Genomic DNA, 19,974 nt, shown 5'->3' on the forward strand with positions numbered 1-19,974 from the left:
GCGAGTTGAAAGCAAATCCGTAAACTGAAATTCCCATATTTTAGGATCATAGTGGGCTAAATATCGGAAATTTGGCCCGAATATCGTAAATCGGCCCGAATTGAAATACGGGTCAGTGGGTCAACCGCGGGTCAATTGATTCAAATTTATTTAATATTTATAGAGATTATATAGTTATATAAATATAAAAATAAAAATAATCATAACATGTTTAACAAAATATCAAGTCTAACCATAATAATAAAATGATTAAATTTTTTAAATCCAACTAAAATCGTTTGAGAAGAACCGAAGAACTGAAAAATTTCAAAAATAATTGAATAGTGAATAAACAAAAAACCGAAAACCTTATATTTTAGTTTAAAAGACTAAATGAAATTAATTTTGTTAAACCCAGGTCCGGCCGGTTCAATCGGTTTACCAGGTCGCGGGTTAATGGCAAGTTTTTGTGGGTTTTTCCGGTTTTGAAATTGTCGGATATTAGCACTAAACCCAAACCGGAGAAATGTCCAGGTCGCGGATTAACCGGTCGGACCGGGCGGTTCGGGTCGAGCGTGAAAACACTAGTAATATGAATAGAAATAAGTAAGTAAATAATTAAATACCTTATAAGGTAACTTGAGACTCAAGTTTCCTACACTAATCTATTAATTTGCGATTAAGACTAATGACGCTTAAGAAAATTGAGGTTAGCGATGGTTTTTACTAGGCCTGGGCATTTTCTCCGAAACCCGAAAACCCGACCCGACCCGACCCGACCCGACCCGAAAAAAGAGGTTCGGGTACGGTTTCGGTTAGACTCTATAAACCGAACGGATAATATGATTGATTTGCAGCGGGTTCGGTTTCGGTTCGGGTGTAAACCAAAACCCAATCGGTTAACCGGCCATTTATTGTATACACATATATATATAAGGATATGTGTAGTTAAGAGGAGTAATCATATATTCATAAACCCAAAAATATCGAGACTTGAGAGCACATATCTCCTATTTCCGATATTCTCTCCGATTTTCTAGATTGCTTTTGCCGTTTCCACTTCTCCACTCCATTGATTCGTTTCTCATCTTAAAGCCTATATAAACCCCAAATTGGCAAACTGGAAACCCTAAATCCCCTAAACGATTCATGAGAAAGAGCTGCTAAACCTACTCTATCAGCTTCTTCGACAAATCAATCGTCGGTTTGTGTTTCTCCTTTCTCATATTCTCTTATTCAAACTTTGTAATTCTATCATTTCTGTGTTTAATTTATTTTATATTTCAGTTTCTTATGCATCTTAGATTGATAGAGCTTTGTAATTATGTCATTTATGGGTTTCAGTTTCTTATTTTTAACAATAGGTTTGTGAATTGTGACTTTGTGTGAATGTGAAGTTGTGTAATTGTGAAGTATGTAGCCGTAGGAATCTGTAGTATGTAGCCGTAGGAATCTGTAGTATGTAGCCGTAGGAATGTAGCTCTAGGAATGTAGCTCTAGGAATCTGTAGTATGTAGCCGTAGGAATCTGTTCCATTTTCTCGATTATGTTGCTCACTTATCAATCTATCTTCTCTGTTCTCTAATTGAGACAACGTAGATGCATCATTTTTATTGAGAATTTGAGATTTTCGTTTTGTTTAGTTTCATTAGTCTCATTTGAAATTGTTTAATTTTTTGATTTTTGAGACTGAGCTTGAATTTAAATTTTACTTGTGATATTCTTTTGATTATTAAGTTGTTATCTTATTCTTTAACATGCTTTTTATCTCTACAGATCCTTCGACATTGGGATTTTGTAGCTTCTGGATGAAGACTCATTAAGCTTGTATGGAAGTGAAGTGATTCTGGATTGATTTTCTTTTTTTCTCTCTAAACTCTTAGCTCTTATGCTCTCTCCCTCTTTGGTACTTTGCATTCTGCTTTTTGGATGTTGGGATTGTTTCTAGGTTGTTTTTCTTTTTTACTCTAAACTCCTTATTCTCTCTTTGTTTGGATTTGAATTCTGGTTGTTCTAATACTCTTATGCTATGCATTTCTTCTTTAGTTTTGAATTGATTTTTGAATTCTATTTCTGTTATTTGTTCTTAAATGTTCGGGTATTTCGGGTTTTGTATGGTTTACTCGGGTTAGTCTGGTTTAAAAATCGACCCGAATTGTGTTTCGGTTCTACATCGGGTTCTATATCAAAATTGAAAACCGACCACAACCCGATTGAACCCGAACCGAAACCGATCCGAAAACCAGTCGGTTCTTAATCGGTTCCTAAACATCCTAACCCGAATTACCCGAAAACCAAATTACCCGACCCGAACCGACCCAAAAACCCAAATGCCCAGCCCTAGTTTTTACTTTCCACTTTACTCAAAAGAAAAAAGGGAGAGAAAATAATGAGTTTAGTGCCTTAAACCCTAATAGTACGACCAGAGAAGAAAAAGAAATCAAAATCAATTCTCTCCTCTGGTTGCATTCGGTGAGAGAAAAATTAACTTGCCAAAATCGTTTCTTACCAAAAAAGAACTTGCCGAAATCCATCATAAATGGCTTCAATGTACCTACTAACGTCAAAAAGCTTAAGATCGAGACAAGCTTTTTCAGCCATTCGAAGGTGTTTCAGCTCTGAAAGTTTATTTATTTTTCTTTTAAAAATATCATTTATATTTAGTTTAAGAAAAAATCAACCAATCATAGAAAAAGACTGTAGCATATAAATAGTCACAAGTTGACAAATGTATTTAAATTTATATTGAAACTAGCAAAACATCTTATAATATAAAACAAAACAAAATTCCTAAAACATCTAATATAATGAAACAGAGTGAGTGATATACTATTTTCTCATTAAGTAATAAGATTTTCATTATGATAAACTCATTACTTCTTTTCATTAAGTATATAATTTTTATGTTTGTAGATCCTCTACCAATAGATTTTGGTAACTAATGTAGGTGTCATGCATAAAATTCGAATTGTGTGTCATACATAAAAGCCTCATTGTGCAACAAAAGTACAAAACCAACTCGTGCTTCTCCCATTCCTCATAAGACACGGGTGATCAGAATGGAAAGACATGAAATTATAAGCGGCAATGGAGGAAAGAATGGTTGAGCATGAAAATGAGAACGAGAAGTTGATAAGGAGATGAAATGAAAATTCTAAAAACTGAGATGGAGTTGGAGAAGTTTTTGGTAGTTCAAAAATGTAAACAAGCGTCGGAAGAACGCCAAGCAGTAGAATGTCGTCTTTGGTATGATTTGATGAAAAAAAAGGATGAGTAAACAAAGTCTTGAGTGATTGACTATTAAAGCAGTCAATGTATCTAGGAGTTGTTCTTCGCTTCTCAAACCATTACGTTGCTCGGTAAAACATTTAATTTGTTTCAGCCTTTGCTAGTGAAACATCATGCGATTATATTACTTGGATTTCTATGGTTCTATTCATGAATTTTAGAACCTTTCTAGTTATCAATTGATAATCCATTACTCTGGTTGCAAAAGTGTGATCCTTTCATGGGAGCAGATCCACACAACTTTGCACCGAACAATAAATTGTTGCTTGGGAAGATCTTGAGACTTGATGTGAATAATGTTCTTGGTAATTTATTATATACAGTAGAAGAAGCTTCTTGACAATGAACATGGAATTTTAATTTGGTTCTTGTTTCTCATCGTTTTCTGGATAAAAAAATGATAAATATGAAGGCAGACTATTACTTCTTTTTTGGATAATAGTGCTTATTAAGCTTTACATTTTTTTAGCTAGACTACCAAAAAACAAGGTCACTATATTAGAAAAACTAATGAAACTTTTTTCAATGAGAGCAATGTGGAACGCTAGCAAATTAAATTAAAAATTAAATCATTTTTATAACTGACGCTTAATCTTAAATTAGCATCGATTTCTATTGATTTAAAAATGATGTAAATTTATATATCTCTGTCAATATTGTGAAAATGATGTAAATAGATCTAGATTTGCATCAATTTTAGTAAATTGATGTTACACAAAATAATAGTATCAATTATTGCAACTGATGATAGTTTATAATTTTTATATCAATTATAAATAAGTAATTTTAATTAGTATCATTTAAATTTTTGATACAAATTAATTGATTTAATTGACTTAATTTTATAGTGCGGTATGTAACGAAATAAACATGAATTATTCAAAACAATTTTATACCACTAAATCCCTTATATATTAATAGAGAAACACTCTAAAAATAAACCTTACATTAACGTGTTATTAACAAGATTGACATGCTGATGTGTCGCTCTCAGAATGATTTGTCACCTATTTAAATAATTGCCCATATTTTATTAGACTAGTTACAGAATTTGCCATTAGTATTATACATACATATATTCCATCAATCAAAACAAATTTTCTAATTAAAATTGTAAATAATTATGCAACAAATCTTTCCAAAAATAAATATACCACAAACTTAAACAAATGATTATGTAACTAGTATTAGTAAGAGAGGCTTCTCGAAAAAAAAAAAAAAAAAAGAAGAGAGGCTTCGAGACCACCTTTATCTCTATATTAGCAAGATCATTAAAATGTTGTAGAGACTACAATACATTGCTCATGTTGGTGAAAGCATCCAAAATTAATCTTGATTGATGCTAAAGTTAGTTTTTTTTATTCATTTAACGTTTTACTATTTCTTTTACTTAACTTATAATCATGCTATAATACGTTTAATAATATGTAGTAGTGTAAAATCTATAATACGTTCAATAATATGTAGTAGTGTAAAATCTATAATGCATACTTCATTTGCTTAATCTTTCTCCATTAATCATCTATAATCATGTAATTTCTTTTACACATTTGTATCAATGTTTTTAAATCCGATCCAAACAATAAAGCAGACTTCTTTCTCGGTCACTAGGTTAACCAGGTTCAAACACGGGTCAATTGATTATTATTTTAATTTATTTAAAATTTATAGAGGTTATATAGTTTTATAAATATAAAAATTAAAATTAAAATAATCATATCATGTTTTTTGAAGTCTAACAATAATAGTAACATGATTAAATATTTTTAATCCAACTAAAACTATAAAATATACTAAGATAGTAAGATAGTTAATATGAAAAACTGAAAAAGTTCTAAAAATAACTAAATAGTGAATACACAAAAAAAATTTCAAATCCTATCTTTTAACGGACATTAGCACTAAACCTAAATCGGGGATATGTACGAGTCGCAGGTTAACCAAACATACCGGACGGTTTGGGTCAGACGTAAAAACACTGATTTATACGTATATAAAGAAATTTATTGAAAGACACAAAATATTCAACATTTTTAAAAATTGAACAATATTTTATTTATACAGAAAATTATGGCCATCAACCTCTTCCGGCAGATCCTATATCTAGTGGTTTTTTAAAAATAAAACATATACACGCCATGGACACGTGATAAAAGACCAAAAACGTTCTCTTAAGTCATTATTATTGATGTGACGTTTAACTTGTTCCAGACCCAAAAAAATAAATAAAAACTCTTCGAATTCCATCGAAATGATGATTAATGCTTTTCTTCAAACTTTTCTCATGTGGAAGATTAAAAAATGGACTATTTAGACCATCTCCAATGTCCACATCTATATTTTCCTCTATTTTATAAGAAACTCTATTTTAGAGAGATACATTGGAGCAAAATCTCCTCTAAAATAGAGTTCCTCTAAAATAGAGGAAAATATAGACCTAAACCTAATTCGTTTTCAACTTTTGTCAAGCCTCCCATATTTTGTTTCGATATCATATGAAGCGTTCCTCGGAAGATGGAAACACTCAATCGCCAAAGAGGCAACGAACACGCTCGGAGACGGGGACATTGCTGGATCTTGATGTTCTTGATTGTCCTATTTGCTACGAGCCACTCACTATTCCTTTATTTCAGGTTAGTTTTGATTATTACATTGTTAATTGAATTCATTGATTTTCCTTTTTATGGTCAATTAGTTTTATAAGATCGATCCTGATTTTGTAAGCTTGCTTTAGCTTTTAAATGCAGTAGTAACATCAGATTTTGTTGTTGTAATATGTTCTGATGGCTGGTTGATATTTACTGTGAAGACAATTTTGAGTTAGTTATTTTTACCTAGGTTAGAAAATTGAATATATTTTCTTTTATTCAATAGGTTTTGATATGAATTTGATTAACTCCTTTGTTTTAAATTTCAGTGTGATAATGGACATGTAGCTTGCCGTTTTTGCTGGCCCAAACTCGGGAAAAAATGTCCTGCATGTGTTTTACCCATTGGTAACAAACGTTGCATAGCAATGGAGAGTGTTCTCAAATCCAGTGCTGGCGTTTGGGGTGTGTAAGTGGAGCAATTGTACTGGGTCCAATTTTTTTGGGTAAATTTACGGGCCCAAAATTTTTTTTCGTATAGAAAAAAATGTAATTTTTAAAACATTAAGATATCTTTATCATAAAAAAGCCTAAATATTTTATTTAGTATGAAAGTGGTTAATTTTTAAGTTTTTTTAATATGAAAAATGCCCAATTTTTTTTTTTGTATGAAAAAAGGCCAATTTTTAAGATTTGTACCGGAACTCAAAATTAATTGAGCCGGCCCTGCTCAAATCAGTCATTGTCTCATGCCGAAATGCAAAGTTAGGTTGCACTGAGAATGTTCCTTATGGGAGAGACTCAAGTCATGAGAAGGAATATTGCATATTCTCTCTATGTTCTTGTCCGGAAATCAAAGAATGCAATTACACTGGCTTATACGATAAGATCTTATTCCACTATCTAGTATCCCACCTTTTAAAACCCGATTGTTCTTTCATCTTTGGTGAAAGAACAGTTTATTGCGTGGTGAAGTGTTGGAGATGGAGCTTTGTATATCGAAAGTTAAAGCATGAATGATTGTATGACGAGGTCTGGTTTGAGATTAGAAGATGTCTATAAGTCTCTTTGTAGGTTCTTTTGTTTTTTGTTTATAAATGACATTGATGTTAATTTAATGATGTTTTGGCTTCTTACATTTGTGTATCATGTTCAAGATAAAAGAAGAGGAGATTTTGATGAATTTCTAAGATAAAAAAAAAAATTCTACAAAATAAAGCAAACCAATTAAAGTTTTAAATGAGTTTTGATCTATCATGTTCTAGTTCTACTACACATACTCCAAGTTCGATTTGGGTTTGGTTTGCTATTCGGTTTTCTCGATATGATGAATTTTAGTCCGGTTATTTTTTACACCACCTCTAGTTTCCTTCAGTTCATGTGTTGATAAATTTATCCAAGCATAAGTAAAAGAAAAAGAAAATCTAAAACAGTAAACATTTGAAAATAATTTAAAGGAATTTCAGTTTGTCTTTTAATATAATAAGAAAAATAACAAAGATCTGATTAAAAGCCTCATTCTCAATAAATTAAAATTACTGAAGAAGCTTTGAAGAGAGTGACAGAGACGACTAGAGTTTGTAGATTGTTGACATTCTCACATCTAACCTCCTTATACACTTAGAGGTTAGAACTTTCATTCTTTATGTCTCTCTTAGTTGCACTCTGTTTTAGTTCTTGTTTAGAGAAGTTTATAACCTCAAAACATAAATACTCACAAACTCTGAAATTTCCAACTTTTGCAGTGCCAGTTTCTTAGAAGTGGTCCTCCTCCTACTTATATTATTACATATATTTATTTTTTTTTTTTTACATTTTTATCTTTAGATGTTGACACTTAGAGGCAATGATCGTTGACCAACAAAAACCATCTTCATCACAAGAAACTGGTGTGTTGTCCTCTCAGACTTACCTGCTAAAAAAGATGACAAAATCGAGATTTTTCTGGCCACCAGACACTTTGTCTCTCTCTCCATATATATATATATATTTCTTTTTTCTCAAAGCATATACAAATATCTAGCAATGTCCCCATATAGAGAATATTCTCTATTTGTATTTGCTTTGAGAAACTTACATTAAAACGTTGATAACAATTCTGTCACAAATTATGAAAAAGGAATTATCTTTATAACAAATATGAAAATATTAATTGCATTAGAAGATTCTACCACTGATAAAAAAAATCCTCAAATAAAAAAGCCAACATAAATTGTTTGACAAAAAAAAACCCAACATAAATTGTTCACTCTCGAAAACCATATAAAAAAAACGGCTCGGAGTTCTTTCGAAAACTCAACGAACGGTACGGAGTTTAGAAGGAAACAAATAAGGACCTTCAAATTCTCTAAAACAAATACTCAATAGAAGTCAAACCCTCTGGACCAGACCAAGGCACTTGCACCATCACCATTGAGTCTTCATAACCAAACTCAACAACTTCACCATCAATTAAGCAGCTCACAGGTTTTTTCGATGCATAAACCCTAAACTCTCCCGCACCAAAAACTCCGATCTGAACAGATTCATCATTATACACCAGAGACCGGATCGCACCGCTTGTGTTTAGCATGTTAACCAGTCCAATCGGAGCAAACCGGACTGAATTACCCTCAATGGTTACAACAGGAGAGACAGTGATCAGCTCAAACTTGAAAGGCTCTAAAGTGAGCTCGAGATCATCGTTTAGTCCAGACAACACAAGCTTCTTGGATTGAGACAAGAACAAAGCAAACTCTTCAACGTTTGCAATGGAGATTGGGCTGCTTCCACTGTTCCATTCAACGTCTTTAGGTCTTGTTGTGGCAGTTAGCGTGTTAACGCATTCAGAGAAACATTGGTTGCGTCTGGTTTCTCTGCACCATCCTCCTCCTTGACAGTTGAATGCTCCAATAACTCCAGTGTACTGTTGGAACAAGAAAAACAGATCAAGAAACAAGCTTGAAATGAACAAACAGAAACTTGTGAATCAAGAACCAAGTCAAATCAGATCCAACAACTCCAGTCTAATGAAATCCCCAAATCAGATCCATATTAACCCATTATAACCTCACATCTAGGTTTATAATGGACAACTTGTTTATACCAGACTATATAATAACAACTTGGGCCATAAAACAGGTTTAATTAGCTACAAATAGACCCAAAAGCCCCAACAGTTTTCAGATTCAGCCAAGGTTATATAATCTGCTAAGACCAAACTATAGATCCATTTAAAATCAATGTTATCTCATAACGGAGGTTCTAATGGATCCTACTTGCTTTATCCTTAATCATGCTAATTATGCTTTCAAAAGGGCCCAATAAGATTCAATTTAGAGCTCATGAAAAGAAAGCATTGTTACCCTGTTCAAGTTCCAAATCTTGAGCATGGTTTTGCCATCATGAAGAGGATCATCAAACAGACGGTCACGAGTTGGGAGAGCATAGTACTCACACCTCAAAATCGAACCATTGGGCAAAACTAGACGCTTCAAGAGATCGAAATCATGCTTGCCCACACAATCACTTATGTAAATAGGCCCGCCCGATATGGCTCGAGAAGCAGCATGGAACTCAGCACAAGGATGAGTGGACTGAAACATGTCCCAGTCAGGCTGAATGAAATTTCCCATCCAGAGACTGTTGTATGCACAGTGGACCATGTGACATCCTTGTAGCCAAAACGTACCGTTTGGATCGCCTGATGGGTCCGTGCACCAAAAGTCATCACCTAATTCCGATAACAAATCCAAATAAATCATTAGTTTATAATATAGATAATTTAATATGAAAATTATGAAAATAATCTAATTTCAGTTTTTGAAAACAAACACTAAAAGACTTACCGACACGACCAAGAGCGATGGCTTCAGTTCCAAGGAACATAAAGTCATTGCAATGCTCCATGCTGGCGATAACGCCGTTACCGTTAAAATGCTTATTCACTGACGACGTTAACGCCTTGAAGTAAGCTTTGGCCAAGTCAACTCTCCCGCCATATTTCTCGCACAACATCTCCAATATCTGCAATTAAAATAAGCCACGTGTCAAAAGTTTAATGAAGAAAAGGAAAACAAAACAATACGTTAAGTCAGACGGAAAACTTACGTGGATGACATCAACTTTAACGCCGTCAATACCGGCGTTTTGAAGATGAGAGTGAAGACCTTCGTAGAACTCTTTCGCCAAATCCGGCGAGACAAGTCCGATTCCGGTCTCAATGATCTTATCGACGGCGAGATCTTCCATTGTGAGTTTAAGTCCCGGAGAGAGCTCTGGCCGGATAATAGTCGACGGCGGAAGAGTCGGAGCTTCAGGACGGAGACCTCCCCAGTAACCGCAAAGTGCGTGCCAGACGTAGATGTAATCAACGGTGGAGAATTCATCTTTCAGATCTCTGACGAAAGCTTTCATTCCGACGTCGTTTTGATCTTTTGGAGACACGTAGTCTTTGAATTTGTGGTTCTCTTCAAACTTCAGAAGCCTGTAAAACCAGAATAAACCGGTGTTAAGATTTCAATAATCAAACCCAAAAATTCCGGTTTATAGAATCTGGTTAAATTAAGCCAACCTGAAACCTTGATTATAAGTAATTAAAATGACTAAACCAAACTAAACCGTTTAAAACGACCTTATTTAACTCAATAAATAATCAAACCTATCATAGTGTCCGGTTAGATTGTACCATATGAAACCGGCTCACTGACAATCTAAAAAAAAATTAAAGCGTAAACCGGAATAAACCAACCTGCAAGGCATTTGTTCACCGGCGACGGTAATATTCATCCCTTCGACATCAATACCATCGGAATCATGTCCAATCGATTGCCAACCGTCGTCAATAAGAACCAATCCCGGAGGACAACCACCGTCGACGAGACACTTAACACCTTTATGAACTCCGTCAGGATTCACCGTCAAGTAAAAAGCGTCCCAAGTGCACCACCCGAACTTATCGACGATTCCCGGCGGCGATTTCTCTTCAAGAAGCTTGAACGTATTCATATGAACCCTAATCACTTTCATGGCATCTTTCACGAGCTTAAACGGGTCATCTCCGGCGTGGACATACACAATCTGACGAAACTCCGACCCGGTTACTTGGGTTGACCCGGATTCCACACAGACCGCCACGTCATCGTCTTCTCCAGATTGGAAAGATGAACGGAAGGAGCCTTCAAGAAGAGGTAACAAGAGAACATAAGGACGACCCGACCCGGATCCGGAACCAGAATCGGACCCGGATTGATCAAGAATGATGATTTGGGTCTCGTTCTCGATGTCACGTCCGTTTGATCCGACCCAATGAGTGGTCCACCAAACCTTGAAACGGAATATGCTCATGAAACGAATGTTCTTGAGTTTTCCGATGGATGCCACGTGGTGGCTTTTGGGCTCTCCGTCGAGGTTAAACCCGATGAATGAACCGGCGGAGACGTCGATTGGTAGGCCGTCTTTGTCGGTTAGGTAAGGTGAAGTGGTGAGAGTAACGTTAACCGGAACATCGGTTAAGACGACTTGACCATTTGCTAAGAGATTGGAATCTTCTAACCGGAAAAGAGGTTTTCCGGTAAAGTAAACGCCGTTGGTACCGGAATCGGACTTGGTTACACTCGGTGGAGCCATTTTGCCGATGAAGTTATAAGGTTTTGGACAAAAAGATTGAAGATGTTTTTTAGGTTAAGATGGTAGAGAGTAATTTATAGAGATTATGAATCTTAAAAACTTTCCCAAATTTGATTATTTGATAAGATTATGGATTGAAAGAAAGTTTGGAAATGTCATTATATACTTATAGATTTATTGGTCGACATGTAAAGGAATGTGTAAGAAAGTGAAACCTATACTTTTTTCGTTTTTGTTAATTTATTTACTTCTTAATATATTTGTGGGGCATATTTGATTTGCTACCTTTAGATTTGGTCGTTGTAATTTAATACGATGAGAAATAAAATATTATATACATGGTTCTAGTCACATGGCTCTTAACTATTTCTAAATTTTTATATATTGCATCATAATTGCGCCTTTAATTACCTACCGACAAATGTAACTTTCACGGATTGACCAATGAAATTCATTCATTATTAATTTTAAAATATTCACTCAACTTATTATTATTCATTTCCGTTTTGATATGGAAATAATTAGAGGTAGAAAGAAATGTGACAATACCCAAACTAGGGTATAAATATTTAATTGATTCGGATGTTTAATGTTTTGAAACGATTATAGACATTAGATGATTGACTGATATCGTCATATTCCTTAAATTCGTTTTTTAATATATATATATATATATATATATATATATATATATATATATATATTCTTTAATTCGTTTTTTAATATATATATTCAATTTTGAATCAAGTATGCTATTTCTTAAATCATAATAGATCAATCTATTAGCTCAATTTACTCCATTGTAAAGAAAGAGATTTAATCCAGGATAAAATCATGCCAATTTATTTGTAGATTTATGCTACACTGCAATCACTTCACATGTAATATTTAGTTTAAGAGAATACCTTAGTTTTTTTTTTTTTTTCCATTTTTAATATATTTGTTTAAGGCCTTTTTCGTAGTCATTATTGACAAATTTTTTTATTTTTTTTTTTTTGACAAATCTTCTACGTACTGTAAATAAATGAATGTGTGATAATAGGAAAAATACTATGAGCAGCTTTTACTCAGTAAAAAAGGCCATGAAACTTGGTTTAGGATTTATATATGTTTAACACATTTCAACTAAAGAAATGAGCATTTTAGGTTTTTTAATTGTAACTGATAAATACAAATATATTTTTCATGTATAATACTCTTAGTAATTGTGTTTCAAGATTAATGAACAAGAAGTAGGAGAAAGAAAAGGAGAAAATATTGATATATTGCTTGCTAATTAGTAATTATAATGCTTATAATGCTCAATCTTAGATTGTTTGTTGCTATAATTTATGATGATGGAAGAGACAAATTGGGATTTGTTCACTATGTGATAATATTGGTTAGATAATAGAGTGAATTTGGGCAAATACATTATTGGGTTATAAAATTAGGAAAAAAAAAACATTAGGGTGGATTGTCGTAGACGACAGAAAAATAACGATTGGAATATGCCTTCGAGTTGCGAATAATTACAAATTACCAGCCACATTTTTCGTCATGCGCATAGGGAAGGAGAAAAACATTTGACATTTAATAAATGTTTAACAGTTGAATATACTTTCACGCAGCAACAGATAGAACGAAGTGACAATTATTAAATTGTAAATTTAAATGTATAATAAAAACATACGGAGGGGGATGTGCTTTTAGTCAAGTGATTAAATCTACTTGACTCCGCCTTCCCCACCGGAGTTCGACTCCATTAAATCGTGTTACCCCGCGTAGTAGGGATTGACTATGGATCAGGCCTTATCGATCCAAAGATGTCAAAAAAAAAAAACAAAAACATACGGAGGCAAGTCAAACATATGTGTGGGGTTAAAATAGGAAAGAAAATGGGCTTATTATTTTCAATGTCTTTGACTATTTGGCATAACACCCGAAATTTTAGAATCAATTATGAATTTGCCATTTTTTTGGATGGCATTTGTGGATTTTGCTCTTTTTTGAATAGTTTATGGATTTTATCCTTTTTCAGGCTACGGAAATATGATTTAACATGCGTTTTATTCGTTATGTTTGGGTTTAGTCAGTTGTGGTTGTTCTTAGGGTTTAGTATTTTGTATAAACTACGTATTTTTATCAAAAAAAATCCGAAATACGTACATTTTTAAGTATTAGAAAATGGTATATCCGTAAGATTTAAGTAAAAATGGCAATTTCAAAAAAAATTCTATAAAAAATGGCAAAATCAACAATAATCCCGAAATTTTATTATCCCAAAATCTGACGTCTCCCAAGTCCCACCCAATTATCTCTAGATAATAGGGATGAAGTTACAGAGTTACATCAAAAATATTTCATATCTGATGGAGAACCTTTTGATATTGATTGTGAGACTACTGACAACTATATTCTAGGACTAGATTAGGGAGAAGAATTCATATGTCACTCAAATCTTTCATCTTTTTGTTCTCTAAGCGAGACTAATTTTTTTTTTTTTGCTCTATATATTAAGATCTTAATCATCTTCTTCTCTCATATTAATTTTTTTTCTCTTCAAAATAAATTTTGATGTTAAACTTGTAATTGGTACCTTGTTGCAAAAACATACCTCATATAGTCAGATATATCTCATTAATTTTAGAAAACTCGTAATTGGCCTTTCTGTTTCTAGTTCAATTCAAACACAGTGTAAGAAGTGGCAAAATAATTTACAAAGATTAACACTCAAATAACCTCTCGTAAAGTTTAACCTTTAGCCTCAGCCCCATGGCCCCCATCAAACTTAATCCTCAAGGGTAGGTACACACATTTGAAAGTTTGACAATATATATTTTCACTAAATTTAAAATTCGAATTGTATCTCCATTTCTGTTAATGCCTAACATTTTCCATCTCATAATGTATACCCCCATCAAACTTTCAGCTTCGGTCTGTAGCTATATATTTGAAAGTTTGATAATTTATACCTCCATTAAATTTAAAATTCGGGCTGTATTCCCATTTATCTTAATGCCAAACATTTTCCGTCAAATCTTTCATAACGGAAATAAAGATATAACTCGAATCTCAAGTTTAGTGAGGTATATATTATCAAACTTCCAATTACCTTGTTATAACCCGAACCTCCAGTGTAGTGAAGCTGAAGCAAAAAAGATTAAAATTGTGCCGAAGGCTACAATACAATTCGTCAACCCATATATGTCCCCGAAGTTTAATCGAATTTGATAACAGAGACATTAATTACTTTAAAAATACTATTTCCTCCGTTTCGTTTTAGTTGTCGTTTTAGGACTTAAATTTTGTTTCGTAATAGTTGCCGTTTTACGTTTTCAATGCAAATATTTGGTAAAAATTCCAGTATTATCCCTATTGTTTTAATGTTTTGGCCAATGAAAAAATTTATAAGATATATTAATAAAAGGTAAAACAAAAAATTTAATGCTTTTCTTAATTTGTGTGAGAAAACCTTAAACGACAACTAAAACGAAACCGAGGGAGTACAATTTAGGTGGAAAATGTAAAATTTTGGTGGAAAAAACATGCGACAAAGGATTTGATTTGTCACTCCATAGCTAATAAGCAAGAACATTCAAAGTCCTTGTCCTAATTAATGGGGATTATGCCACGTACTAATCTAATTGCCTTGATCTTGTCTCTTGCCGACCAAAAAAGATCAGGTCATACCATTTCCGTTTGGATAACCGTTTTGTTTATATGAGAACTGCACGTGGAGTTGTTCAAAATAAGCCAACGCTTAATCAAAAACTTATGACGAAAGAAATCCAACGGTCGTGTGAAGCAGTTACATTTCTATTTCTTGCACCGACTAAACAGATAGTATTAGATTACACTTTTTATTAGTACAAGAAACGAGTAGCTGCACCTACCTAATTTTAGAAAAGTTCAAATTTTCAATACAAGAAAAAAATACTATATTTTTTAAATTTTGTGGTTAGATTTTAGGGATTAAAGTTCGAGACAGGATTCATGTTTATTTCCTAGGGTTTAGGATTCAGCTTTTAAATTTCATGATTTTAAAATTTACAAGTTTTACCTATTAGGTTAAATTTAAAAGGTTATTATTTTTTAAACTTGATATAAAATATAAAGTAATTTCATAATTCTCCTTGCTTGATGCTTCCATAATCAAAATTTGTTTATAACATAATATTTTTAATAACCAAAATTTTAAGAACCTAAAACCAAATAAATATATATATATATACAATTTATTACGAATTTTCTTTTCTGCTTATTTACTTTTTTTTTTTTGTCAACAACTTTTAATTAAAATTCAAAAGAGTAGGAATGTTGTTTACATAATTGATATGATATAATTTACTCTTTCATATATATATATATATATATATATATATAACATTGGTAAATAATAATTTTCAGTTACAAACCGTAATTCTTCACCAATCAAAAGTAAAGTGATAGGGTGTGACTGGTTAGCTTAGTTAGAGGAAAATAAATGAGAAGAAATAAAAATATTCTCAATTAGTCTGTTTTTTAACCAGTAAAGAAGAATTTATTGTTCACCAAATTCTTCTCAATTCCTCTACTTTTAGTAGAAACAAGTGAAAAGATTCATTCTGTAAATACATGAAAGAATTTTTTCTTCCAACATTTATTTTTCTTTTCTTCTGAATTCTTCTTATTTCATTTCTTCCTTTTTCTTCTAATTACTCCCAGTCACACCCATAGTGTTTTTTTAAAAATAGCATCTTAAAATATGTTTGAAATTAATTTATACCGTTGTAGTATAGTGACATGGTCTCATACTCTCATCGAAAATTAAGTCCCAGACACCCATGTTATCTATACAAGAACTGTTTGCCAAAACCCAACAAAAATAATTGCATGTCTTCATCTAACTTGAAAATTCATTAATATTTAATATCTAGCATTCGACACATGTTAATAATACATTAGAGATCTTAAGAAAAACCTTTTGTACATGTAACGTTTCCTCTCCGATTTTACAAATCAACATATTTTGAAATTTGAAACTTACATAAATTAAAATTAATTAATCGAATTGAATTAACTTGTCCGGCTGAAACTAAAACTTACCTGTCCAATTCCAAAAGAAACCAACCAGCTCGGCAGCTCCAAACACACACGAACACCCAAGACGTGGACATTGCTCTTTACTAGCATCATACTTGTCATGTAACAATTGGACTTAGAGTGTTTTCATAGCTGGGCGGTGAGAGATATTTCAAACTTTTGAATATTATTATAACAAACATTTCTTCTTTCCCCATTTTTTTTATTATTATTCTATTCTATTTGTTTCCCCTTTTTCTAAGGTTCGTTAGAAAAGTTAAAGCGACAGATTCACGCGTTTTTTAGTGGGTTGCTTTTTTAATCTGAGCCTTCCAAAAATACTCACACTAGCTAAAAAACTAAAAAGTTTAAACTGACCGACTCTGAAAAAAAAAACAAAAAAAAACAGGTTAGAACATCGATATATCTTAGACCAAATCTTAGCCAAATCTTAACATTAAAACTATTATAATTAATCAAACCAACTAAGATTGTATCTTAACTAAGATATTTTTGGTTCGGTACGAATTCGGTTATGGTTATTTCGGTTATAAAATTTAATATCCATTCGATTATTTTCAAATTTTCTGTCTGGTTTGATTCGATTCGATTCTTTTTGTTTCGGTTTCGGTTCGGTACATTCGGTTCGATTTATTTGTCTGGACATACTTCGGACCCGTGTTTAAATCGCTAGGCGCTAGTCGGGCGGAGAGGGTGCGCCTAGCGCCTAGCAAGAAAATCGGGGATTACACGGGGATTAATCGGGGATTAGTTTTAGGGCTATTTAATGTTTAAAAAACATATTAATTCATTATAATTAAGAAATTTATATAATATTGTTTTTAAAATTGTATTAAACACATGAAAACAAGATTTTAATTTCAAATTTACGAACATAAGTAGGACGTTTTGAATTTTAGATAAAAAAAAAAAAAAAGGGCTAAGCGCCGTCTAGGCGGGCTAGGCGGTCTAGGCGGACAAAAAATCAGATCTCCGATTTTTCTCACCGATTTGGACAAAATCGCCGCGGTGCTCCTCCGATCAATACCTAGGCGGCCGATTTTTAGAACAAGGCTTCGGACCATTTATACTTTGACTATATATTACTATATTGGGCTAACTTTGATTCGGCCCATATAAAAATAAAGCCTTCACACTAAAACATTTTCTTAAATTGTTGGATTTTGGAACTGAGTTTATGATTGCATCAACCATATTCATTACTAACCTAATCTGTTTTGAATCGAGATTTTGGGAAATCCCTCGAATATAATCCATATAATGAGATCAAAGAGACGATTGATTTACCCTAACTCACTTACTTACTCAATAATTAAAAAAAAAGTTAATTAATTTTTATTTTTTCAACAGCTAAAAAAAAGTTACATTAGTTGCATGCAAATAATCAAATGAAAAATGGGGGGGACTGGAAAAGACATTTGAAACGACTACTCACTGCGTTAATTCCACCGAGTGATTAACCCAATCACAAATTACTTTTTTTTTTTTTTTTTTTAATTTCTAAGTTCTCAGTTGATTAATTTAAACGACAGATCTTACTGTCCATAATAAACTCTAGAATCCTAAAAGCTCTCTCGTTCCCAAATTTGTCTCTCATTTCGAAAATTTCAAATGGCGAAAAAGAAGCAATCTCAGGCTTTGGTTACTCGATCTACGGCGAAGAAACCGTCAGAAGTTGCATCAACTTCGAAGAAACCGTCGGAAATGCCATCTCCGGTGAAGAAGCCGTCGGGAGTCACATCTCCGGCGAAGAAGCCGTTGGATGTCGCATCTCCGGCGAAGAAGCCGTTGGAAGAATCATCAACAACGGCGAAGAAGAAGCAACCCGAACCGGTTAAAAATCTAATGCCGGAATCTTCTAGCGAAGAAGAAGAAGAAGATTCTTCAGCTGATGAGGAAGAAGAACCATCCAAAGATTCTGGTAAGAAAAATCCAGAAACTGCTGTTGTCACCAATCAAAGTTCAGTTTCAGAGTCGGAACCGGAGACTAAGAGTGAGTCTGACACTGAAACTGAGCCAACGGCCAAAACGCCGACTCCTGCTACTGCTCCAGCTTCTCTGAATAAGAAGAGACAAAGTGAAGGAGAACCTTCAACGGAGGAGGTGAATGTGTCTAAACGAGCCAAGACGGAGAGTGAGAGAGAGACGGCGAAGAAGCAACTGTTTCAGAGATTGTGGAGTGAAGAAGACGAGATCGTGTTTCTTCAAGGAATGATTGACTTCAGAAGAGACATAGGTAAGAGTGTTTCCGATGACATGAATGGGTTTTTCGAAAAGCTTAAGGATTCAATCAGTTTTGAGGTGAAGGGTGTGAATCAGTTCGTTAACAAAATCCGGTCTTTGAAGAATAAGTACGTGGTGAAAAAGAAAAGTGGTGACTTCACTAAAGATCATGATAAGAAATGTTTCGAATTGGCTAAGATGATTTGGGGAAGTGATGTTGATGCCACTCTTGTGAAGTCAAAGAGGAAGATCAAGGTTGATGACTCTTTGAAGGTTGATGGTGTGAAGGTAGAATGTGATTGGTTTGTGAGCTCGTTTCTTATTGGTTCGTTTAAGAATTTGGGTGCATGGATTGATGAAGAGACTTTGAAAGTGAAATGGAGTTTGGTACCGGTGAAGACGAGGAAGAGGATAGAAGAAAAGATTAAGTCCGTGCAAGCTAATGAGTTCAAATTGATGTTGCAAAAGCTTGAAGTTTTGCATGAGGTTAGCTCTCTGATGGCTAAATCTGATTAGACTTTATCTATTTAGATATGCATTTGGCTTTTGTTTGGGTGTTGTGTTTGGACCTTATGACTTTCTGGTTTATGTTCTTTTAGATTTTGTTGTAACGGCTAATTAGTATCAAATGCTTCTTTTTTTTTGGGGTCTAAGTAGCAAACAATCTGATATTCATATGTTATATGTCAAGATGTTTTTTGGACAATCTTTAATTATATGTTATGTTTTTTGGACAAGTCTTTGCCGATGACCAAAGTTAGCTTCTCTGCATATATCTAGCCCACACACTTGAACTGTTTTTAACCAAACAGAGAGAGCAAGAGAAACATTGAAACCTCAAGAACATTGTTAATAGTTAGTTAGTTACCTTATGCTGCTTATATTCCTCTCTTACATCTTCTAAAGCTCCTCATGTTTCTGCTTAGATACAAGTCATGGATCATACCCACAGATTCTTTCAGATCAATCAGCTTTGTGTTTTGGGTTATTTACTTTAACATTACACTCTGTTACATTCAACACCAGAGGTTTCAGTGCCTTGTATATATAATAAAGTGGTGCATAATATTCTAAGCTTCTACATGTGTTGCCTGTGTGGCTTCCTAACTCGAACACTCCTCTCATAGTACGAATATTGTCAATACGTTATACAGTTTCAATTTCGATATTGCTTTGCACGAATAATCCAGTTTTTATTCTCACTTACATAATAAATCAACAACTC

The 19,974-nt window shown here is 33.4% G+C and overlaps 2 protein-coding genes across 2 annotated transcripts; one reads left to right on the forward strand and one right to left on the reverse strand.

The window, feature by feature from the left end:
- Nucleotides 1-7,982: 7,982 nt before the first annotated feature.
- On the reverse strand, nt 7,983-11,724 carry LOC9304728 (probable galactinol--sucrose galactosyltransferase 5). The gene is made up of 5 exons (XM_021019042.1): nt 10,585-11,724; nt 9,945-10,320; nt 9,683-9,860; nt 9,200-9,567; nt 7,983-8,760 (listed from the first exon to the last, which is right to left on the reverse strand). The coding sequence occupies exons 1-5, from the start codon at nt 11,460-11,462 to the stop codon at nt 8,203-8,205; spliced, it is 2,358 nt and encodes a 785-aa protein (XP_020874701.1). The 5' UTR covers nt 11,463-11,724; the 3' UTR covers nt 7,983-8,202.
- A 6,207-nt stretch (nt 11,725-17,931) lies between these two features.
- LOC9306781 (probable transcription factor At4g00610) lies at nt 17,932-19,486 on the forward strand. The gene has a single exon (XM_021019057.1). The coding sequence runs from the start codon at nt 18,138-18,140 to the stop codon at nt 19,263-19,265; it is 1,128 nt and encodes a 375-aa protein (XP_020874716.1). The 5' UTR covers nt 17,932-18,137; the 3' UTR covers nt 19,266-19,486.
- The last annotated feature ends 488 nt before the right edge of the window (nt 19,487-19,974 follow it).

This window comes from Arabidopsis lyrata (genome assembly GCF_000004255.2).
Source record: "Arabidopsis lyrata subsp. lyrata unplaced genomic scaffold ARALYscaffold_7, whole genome shotgun sequence".
NCBI classification, from domain to species: Eukaryota; Viridiplantae; Streptophyta; class Magnoliopsida; order Brassicales; family Brassicaceae; genus Arabidopsis; species Arabidopsis lyrata.

Excerpts from the sequence above, each read along its gene's own strand:
- LOC9304728 (XM_021019042.1), bottom strand. The coding sequence starts at position 11,462 with ATGGCTCCACCGAGTGTAACCAAGTCCGATTCCGGTACCAACGGCGTT. Across the intron at positions 10,321-10,584 it reads GGTGAACAAATGCCTTGCAG|GCTTCTGAAGTTTGAAGAGA; the intron begins GTTGGTTTATTC and ends CTGGTTTTACAG. Across the intron at positions 9,861-9,944 it reads TTAAAGTTGATGTCATCCAC|ATATTGGAGATGTTGTGCGA; the intron begins GTAAGTTTTCCG and ends TTTTAATTGCAG.
- LOC9306781 (XM_021019057.1), top strand. The coding sequence starts at position 18,138 with ATGGCGAAAAAGAAGCAATCTCAGGCTTTGGTTACTCGATCTACGGCG.